This window comes from Nilaparvata lugens, chromosome 5 (genome assembly GCF_014356525.2).
Source record: "Nilaparvata lugens isolate BPH chromosome 5, ASM1435652v1, whole genome shotgun sequence".
Classification (NCBI taxonomy): domain Eukaryota; kingdom Metazoa; phylum Arthropoda; class Insecta; order Hemiptera; family Delphacidae; genus Nilaparvata; species Nilaparvata lugens.
The window spans coordinates 67,998,115-68,007,324 of NC_052508.1; the positions used below are offsets into that span (position 1 = coordinate 67,998,115).

The 9,210-nt window shown below is 35.9% G+C and overlaps 1 protein-coding gene across 3 annotated transcripts in view; it reads left to right on the top strand.

The window, feature by feature from the left end:
• LOC111054810 (probable RNA helicase armi) overlaps positions 1–8,692 on the top strand; it is a 51,821-nt gene extending 43,129 nt beyond the window's left edge. For all 3 annotated transcript variants that reach the window (XM_039429135.1, XM_039429136.1, XM_039429137.1), the window contains 3 exons: positions 1,255–1,535; positions 5,104–5,358; positions 8,125–8,692. In XM_039429135.1, coding sequence (XP_039285069.1) covers positions 1,255–1,535; positions 5,104–5,358; positions 8,125–8,475 — 887 coding nt within the window. In that variant the 3' untranslated portion in view covers positions 8,476–8,692. The remainder of the gene's footprint in view (positions 1–1,254; positions 1,536–5,103; positions 5,359–8,124) is intronic.
• Positions 8,693–9,210: the final 518 nt, after the last annotated feature.

Below are 9,210 nucleotides of genomic sequence, written 5' to 3' on the forward strand. Positions count from 1 at the left end.
TAATAAATTATATTTTGTGTTCAGTCCATCAGTTAATACGTGATATACGGGGTTGGTAGAAATTATGGAAACAATCTAATATTTCTTTTACAAGAATAATTCGACTACTGGCCACTAACTTGTATAATAGTCAAGACTGGTCATACTTACTTCATACTTGTCTCCTTAGTCATGACCAGAAACCTGGATTGACTGTGTTGTGTCTGGAAGTGGACCTGACTTGTTCCTTGTCATAGTTATGTCAGAAATAAAAACACTTGAAATAAAAAAAAAACAATAACATATTTAAAAATGTGTATTAATTTTTATCGTCTACTAATATTAAGTATGTAATTTCATACAAACATATATTTCATGAGTTGATCAAATTTCTGGTTGAGGTATTGAATTCAATTGGCTCAATGACAGACAACTCTATCATGTTTCCTCATCTGAGCTTCGACCTTCCAACCTATTTTCAATGTAAGTTTTTAAAATAGAGATGCTTTCCATGTTATTTAAATGGAGTTAGTTTTACTCCCTAGGGGCCCCCTATGGGTTGGGGGAGCTTTGAGTCGATCATCGTACTCAAGAATGTGTTGAAAACCAGAATTGACCCACAGCATCCATGCTTGTCGTAGGAAGCGACTAAAATGGACCTGAAGGCAACTCCAGAAGTTGCCTTGCCTTCAAACCCACAGGATCTGCCCCATCAGGGCAGTTTCGGAGGGGCAAAAAGATAAACCCAAGAGACCAGAGATGGGTAAAACTCTAGGCATGAATGTGGGTCAAGAGGCTGAGTCGAGGGTGGCCGGGCGCCGGCGCCCTAGAGGCAGTTTGGCGTCCCCTCTCTTAGCGGAAAGGACCTAAAAAAAGACCAGGAGTGGAATTCACGTAGGTCACGAGGACTAATCAGTCTGAAGAGACTACCAAGCATATCACACTGGATTGCGACAAGGATTGCAACCAGGTGATGAATGGAATGTTAGTATAGGGAAAAACTCCTGGTTCTTGTAAAGGACATAGGTATTGGTTTGCCTAACTAACATACTACTTGGGAACACAATAAGCTTCGGTTGACGTGTGGGGTTCTTTGAACCTTTGGATCCTTGAATCCGTCCCTTCAAAAACAATAAACAATATTCCCTTGGGAGTTTTTCTGCTCTTTAGTCCCGAGAGCGAAAAAGTGACACTTTGATATTATGTTTCAGGGATTAAAGTAAGTATTTTAAGTAGGTGGAGGAAAAAGTAACCTTATATTGTGATGCATTTCAGGTTTGCTAGACAACAAGACAGGCCAGTCAGTGCTGGTTGGGGATCCACAACAGCTGGGTCCGGTGATATTCAGCCGGCACGCGAAACAACTGGGTCTGGGCACGTCGCTGATTGGCCGCCTCCTCGACTCGTTCCCCTACTGCCGCGATGCGCGCTCCTTCCCCACCACACACGGCTTTGACCCGCGCCTCGTCACGCAGCTCGTCGACAACTATCGCAGCCTGCCCGAGATACTCAAACTGCCCAGTCAGATGTTCTACGAGGATCGGCTGGTGCCGCATGTCAGTAACTCCAACACACGTTTTTCTCATGATAATTACAAAGATTGGTTGAGTTCAAAGCCACTGATCGGTGAGTGAACGATGAGACCGATGAGTGAACGTGGCTCTGAACGAAGCACTGTTTGATCTTTAAACAATGCATAGACTCACATGAAGCGCTACTGTACTTGGAGTTGAAGTCGGCCATTGAGGGGACAACCTGGAAGATTATTACATACCAAAGACCTTGAAGATTTTTTAATCTATAATATTACAAATATATATTACATAATATCTCACGCTAAAATACCTTAATGGCAGCCTTTAATTTCAAGTAAGAGCTAGCATTGAGAAGGCATAGGCATTGTGAGTTTATACTTCTTCAAGGACTTTGGTCTAACTGATAAAAAAAACTTCATATCCGGTTCGTTCACTGATCAACTCATCATACTTTTCTAACCGATGGAAAAGAACGTAGAGTAGCTGAACGTAAACAGACATGGCTGAATACGAGGCTGTTTACAATTATAATGAACTCCATTAAATGTATTTGGGAGCACAGAAATGCATGATTACATTAATTCAATAACATTTAAAATATTATCCAAAGCATTTTTAACAACTCCAATCACTTGATGGTTTTAATTTCAATTGATTATTCAATGAGATAGGTTAGGTTCTAGTTTTGTTTACAAAATAAACAGCAGAGAAAACATCCGTCAGTCATGACTCATGAGCAACCGTTCAGCCACAGAATGCATACAGAATGGAAGGTATCAATCTAACCAAGACTTGAGTGCAAGACCACGATACATGACTGCATCATCTTGTTAGAAATTAAAACTATCGCTATATTACAATGCTACACTTTCTTTCAATATGGCGGATTTTGGTGTCAGGATCCTAACCGACATTTCATTCTGTGGTTCATCTGTGATCAGGTTTTTTACTGAACGTAGAAAAGAACACGATGGATTTGATCAGTGGCTTTGAACGCAACCAATGATGGTTCAATTCATTTTATTATTATTATTGTCACAGGCTAAACAACAGTAAGCATTGACAATAGTCATGTAGATTTTCATGTACATTGAAAACATAAAAATTATAACATGCATATATATATATAAAGTTCATCTTGATAAATAGTGAAAATATAATTTAAGAACTAGTAAATAATAATGTCAGTTACAGCCCAATCCTATATAGAAACAGTCATTAATAAAATCTGGAAACATGAACATTACACTCGAAACACGATAGATTCTTAATAATTTTTTTCAGTCATATTTTGTTTCTCTCCGATCAGTTTTTTCAGGGATTGCCAACTATAGGGACACTGGGCTATCAACCAGCTTCTTAGTCTTGTCCTAAAAATTGTCAGTGTTTGAGCCTCTTTCAAGTGGTTCGGCAACAAATTAAATACTTTTTTAACCTGTGAGCTAGATTTGTAAAAGGTCGTTCTCTGTGGTTCAATTCTCAATGCGCCTCTGGATCTTGTGTTATGATTTTGGATATTTGACCCTTTTGTCCAATTTGTCTTGTATTTAAAGGCAAATATAGATAAGTAGTGAATATAAAGAGCAGGTGCAGTCATTATTGCTGCTGATCGGAAGAGGGAACGGTATGAGGATCTTGATGGCTTTCTAAATATACTCACCCTATGGCGCTCCAGCCCTCTGTGGGCCTTGGCCTCCGCCACGATTCTCCTCCATCTCGGTTGATCCTCACCCAACTCTCTCCAGTTTCTCACTCATATCACTCTAAGGTCCTCCTCCACACCATCTATCCATCTCTTTCTTGGACGACCTCTCCTTCTAGGTCCATCTATTCTTCCATTCAGTGTCGCTCTTGGAAGCCTCTCATTATCCATTCTCCACACATGGCCAAGCCATCTTATTCTCTGGGCCTTGACAAATCTAACAATATTCTCACCCTGCAGTGCTTCCTCCACCTCTGCATTGATCCTTCTCCTCCATGTATCCGCTGCTACCCTTATCGCACCAAACATTTTCCTCACAATTCCTCTCTCAAATACCCTCAATGCCTCTTCGTCTTTCTTAGTCATTGTCCATGACTCAGAACCATAGCATACAATAGGTCTGATCAGAGTTTTATAAAGCCTCATTTTATTGTTTTTACCTAATACTTTTGATGGCATTAGTCTCTTATTTTTATAGTATGCTCTGTTCCCACTCACAGTACGTCTCTGAATTTCATCTGTCTATTGTTTCCAGCATTGAGGATAGTGCCAAGTTACTTAAACTCATTCATCCCTTCAAATACTCTCTCTCCCACTTCCAAGTCAATCGTTCTTCTTCTAGCGTTCTAAATATAATCCGAATCTCTTTTGGACCCTAAAAACCGGCAGTGAGTTTCCTGAGCACCCCCCAGGACAGTAGACACACTATATAAGCTGGATGAATTCTGAGAGAAAAATTAGTGTTATTGATTCATCTTTCTATCGGAGAGTAGAGTGTTATGAATATTATGTATTACGTGATAATTAGGTACTTTTTATGTATTTTAATGTGCATTTTGTTGGCGTTGTATCTTGCCTTTGTGGCAATCTGACAAGAAAATATTATTAATTTTACTCTCTCTGAATTTCACTTATTCAAGAATGCTTTCCCACCTTCAGTAAGTTGGTTTTTATGATTTTCAATAAATTGAAATCTATTCATAACACTGATACTTAGTTGATATGTTCAAACAAAATGAATGAACTATTCTTAAACAAATCAGTACAGTAATTTTAAGCAAGATAAACTAAAATAAATCATAAAATATTATCTTCTAATTTAAGTCATACAAATGAAAATAATTACAAAAACATTATCTATTGTCACGTTTTGTGTAGTTAAGAAGTTGATATTGTGGTAATTATTCATATTAAATAAAAATACTAAGAAATTGTCAAAAACCACAGATTTATTGATACCTAGAAAGACGGTTTCGGTTGAAATCTGTTCATAACACTGACACTTAGTTGATATGTTCAAACAAAATTAATAAACTATATTCTTAAACAAATCAGAACAATAATTTTAAACAAAATAATAAACTAAAATAAATCATAAAATATTATCTTCTAATTCAAGCCATACAAATGAAAATAATTACAAAAACATTATCTATTGTCACGCTTTGTGTAGTTGAGAAGTTGATATTGTGGTAATTATTCATATTAAATAAAAATACTAAGAAATGGTCAAAAACCACAGATTTATTGATACTTAGAAAACCCGGTTTCGGTTGTTACACCATTGTCAATCTCTAATAAATCAGAGATTATCAGAGATTTGACAATGGTGTAACATTTATTGATACTAGTAATGATTTATTGATACTTGTAATGATTTATTGATACTTAGAAAGACCGGTTTCGGTTGTTACACCATTGTCAAATCTCTGATTTATCAGATTTTGATTTATCAGAGATTGACAATGGTGTAACAACCGAAACCGGTCTTTCCAAGTATCAATAAATCTGTCGTTTTTGACAATTTCTTAGTATTTTTATTCAATTATCTATTGTCAGATAAAATATATCTATAAAATAAATTGATCATTTTATTTTAAATGTCAGGTGCCGGAAGATGGATTAGAAGCTAGCCTTCTGATGCGACTGAAGGCTGAGCTGCCTCCTAGAAAGTCGACTGCCAATATCCTACCACCGGCGCTGGTCTTCCACGGCGTCAAAGGCCTCAACTACCAGGAGGACGACTCACCGTCCTGGTTCAACCCACACGAGGTGGTGCAGACCATCGCCTACGTTATGCGTCTCATCAGCTACGGGCTCAAAGGCGATGATATCGGCATTATCACACCTTACAATAAACAGGTAGGCAATTGAAATAAATATTACTATCAAATCAAATTCTTTATTTATTTATTCATCATTTACAATCAACTTAAGGACAAAGAAACAGACTACAGTTCAAAACTTCTTTTCATCCCAATTTCATAAAATAAATTGTCCAAATAAAGGTTATGTGCGACTTTCCAATTCTTCACTAATTTACACATTGAAATAAAACACGAACACTTGAAAAATATTTGTCATATCCTACAATTTTTGAAACAAAAACAATATTAAAATATTTAATTAGATACATATAATTCTTTCAACATAACCTTATTGGTGTAGCCAACAAAACTAGTAGCTTGTTTGTTGCAACGAGCATCAATCTTGGAAATCTATACTACAATAAAGGAAAGAACTGGATTTTACACGTACGGGATAGGAAAATTATGTTTGACGCATCATCACGTCTCAACTACTAAACTGATTAACTTGAAATTTTGCATAAAGATTCTTAATTAACTGGAGATGGCTGCCTATTTTCAATTCTTCAAGATTTATTAGCCTACGTCAAGTTTTCAGTTTGTAAAGTTTTAAAATAGATCCTTGCGGAGCACGGGTTACCTGCTAGTCCTGAATAAAAATTAATAAACCATTTTATCGATAGATCAATATAAAAAAAATAGAAACAACAGTAGTGCTTTACTATAGATATATTTAGGGAACAACCTAAATTGAAACTAAAATCTGAATGGACATGACGAAAGATAAGGAGATCAATCATGGATGAGGTAAGATATATTAACAGATTTTATCCATTCAACTATATTTCTATAAAATCAATTTTGGATTAGCAAAGTGACTCATTGACCCACACACAGATTTTTAGGGCCGGTTTCCGAGGTTGGGATTTGGCTAAGTTATAGACTGAGGTCGGAAAATTGGCTTTCCGAAACGGCATGTAGTCGCAGTTCTTATGATGATCTTTATTTTCTCATTTATATAATTGGAAACATTTTTCCTTGACGAAACATTCTTAAATGATTCAAAATAGATGATAAATACTACTTTTTCTTTATTTTATTTTGTGCTCAATTTCTAGTTTTTCGAAATTTTATTCAAACGTGGACTGCAACAGAACTATGCCCCGTTTCGGGAAGCCAATTTTCTGACTCCAGCTGTTTAAAGTCTAGAACTTAGCTGAATCTCGAGCTCGGAAATCGGCCCTTAATCATTTCATTTTGGCTTGTGCATTCTACCGGGTGTTTCAAAAAGACTGGCCTAATTTTAAGTAGTTATATTCATTTTAAAAAATGGTGTACATAAACCAATTTTACATCAAATTACTCACATAAGTATCAAGTTTATGATGATGTATTATAAGTGTTCTATGTGCCCTCCTTTTGAGGCTCAAACGACATCTGGACGGTAGCCAAACTCATCCCAGACTGTTCGCAAGATGTTTTCTTGGACTGTAGGTACTGCATCAGTTATCCTGGTCTTCAGCTCCTCAATATCAAGTGCTAAGGGAGGAACATAAACACGATCTTTTTAACTTTGTTCCTCCTTTAGCACTTGATATTGAGTTGTGTTTCTTTTCTGGCTCAAAATTTTGCAAAATTACTCAAAAAATTCCAATTTGTAGAGATTTGAGTGAAATATTTTTGTTTTTAATCAGTTTTTAAATATCAAAATTCAAAATTTTTAGTTTAGTCATTAGTTTTGAAGTGGAAATTGGACTTTTTGAAGTGAAAGTGAAATCTTAACCTTATTCTTTTTTGAAACTTTTATTTGTGAAAATTTGGGAGAAGTCAGTTTTGGGATATGCCTGTTGTCTTCTCCCAATCATATTATATTTAGTAGAATTGATGGTGATGTTGTGAAATCTCTCCATAATAAGAAAACAAAGATATTGTCAAATTTCACTAATAATTTATTAAAGACTTTAAAACAGATCCATGGTTTCACGTAGTTAACCGACGCATCATCAGCTGTACTGAGGTAATTTAAAAAAAATTGTCAATGAAATAAATAAATAAATATTGAGGAGCTAAAAACCAGGATAACTGATGCAGTAGCTATAGTCCGAGAAGACAGACATCTTGCAAACAGTCTGGGATTAATTTTACTACCGTCTTGATGTCGTCCGAGCCTCAAAAAGAGGGAACATAGAACACTTATAACACATCATCATAAACTTGATACTTCTGTTAGTAATTTAATGTAAAATTGGTTTGTATACACCATTTTTTTAAGATAAGATAAGATTTTTTATTTCGCATCCAATTTACAACAACAGAACAGCGCACAAAACTAAAAAAAAGATAGCAAATAAGAATAATAAAACAATACTTAAGACAACTTTTTAACTGAATAAATATGAAATTTGCTGATAATACTAATTGTATTAATTCTTATTATAGGATGATGAAATGTAATCTAGCACAGCTACTCTGTTTTACAAAAATACACCATAATTAATGCACGAAATAAAATACTGCATGCAAAGACCTTGATGACAAGGTCACGTTCGCATTGCAGGAGCATCACTGAACAGAACTAAAGGACAGTTCAAAACAAGCAAAACTTAACTTAATAAATAATAATGACAATAGATAAAATATATTATAGTTGAGAAAAGAAATACAATAAAAAATAATAAGAACTAAAAAATACAAAAAAAATCTATCCTGAATATAATTCAAAGAACAAAAGTACTGATAAAAAAATAAATATAATAAATATAATTGTTTAAAATTGAGCCATTCTTTTTGAAACACCCGGTATTCATTTCGACTGTTTCAGGCGTTCAAAATCCGGCAACTGCTGACCAAACTGGAGCTGAGCATGCCGAAAGTGGGCTCGGTGGAGGAGTTCCAAGGCCAGGAGCGGTTGGTGATTCTGCTATCTACTGTACGCACCACCCGAGACGAGAGCAACGTCAAGCAGCTGATGGGCTTCATCTCGTCGCCGCAGCGGCTGAATGTGGGGCTGACGCGCGCACGCGCACTGCTGGTCATCATCGGTGATCCGCACCTGCTGGTGCACGACCCCTATTGGCGCACGGTGCTCGACTACTGCATCAAACGCGATGCATACTGCGGCTGTGAGGCGCCCGTCGCTAGAGCCGACGACGACCGACAACTAGTCGACTAGTTGACAAACGAACTAGTCGCGCAACTAGTTGATTGTTACAGTTAACTAGTTGATTGTGACATCCATACTACCTGTGAAGTTCAATGAAGTAATTGATTGTTATTTGTGGCAGTTAACTAGTTGATTGTGACATCCATACTACCCGTGAAGCTCAATGAAGTTATTGATTGTCATTTGTGGCAGTTAAATAGTTGATTGTTACAACCAAACTGCCTGTTGTCTTCTCCCAATCATATTATATTTAGTAGAATTGATGGTGATGTTGTGAAATCTCTCCATAATAAGAAAACAAAGATATTGTCAAATTTCACTAATAATTTATTAAAGACTTTAAAACAGATCCATGGTTTCACGTAGTTAACCGACGCATCATCAGCTGTACTGAGGTAATTTAAAAAAAATTGTCAATGAAATAAATAAATAAATATTGAGGAGCTAAAAACCAGGATAACTGATGCAGTAGCTATAGTCCGAGAAGACAGACATCTTGCAAACAGTCTGGGATTAATTTTACTACCGTCTTGATGTCGTCCGAGCCTCAAAAAGAGGGAACATAGAACACTTATAACACATCATCATAAACTTGATACTTCTGTTAGTAATTTAATGTAAAATTGGTTTGTATACACCATTTTTTTAAGATAAGATAAGATTTTTTATTTCGCATCCAATTTACAACAACAGAACAGCGCACAAAACTAAAAAAAAGATAGCAAATAAGAATAATAAAACAAT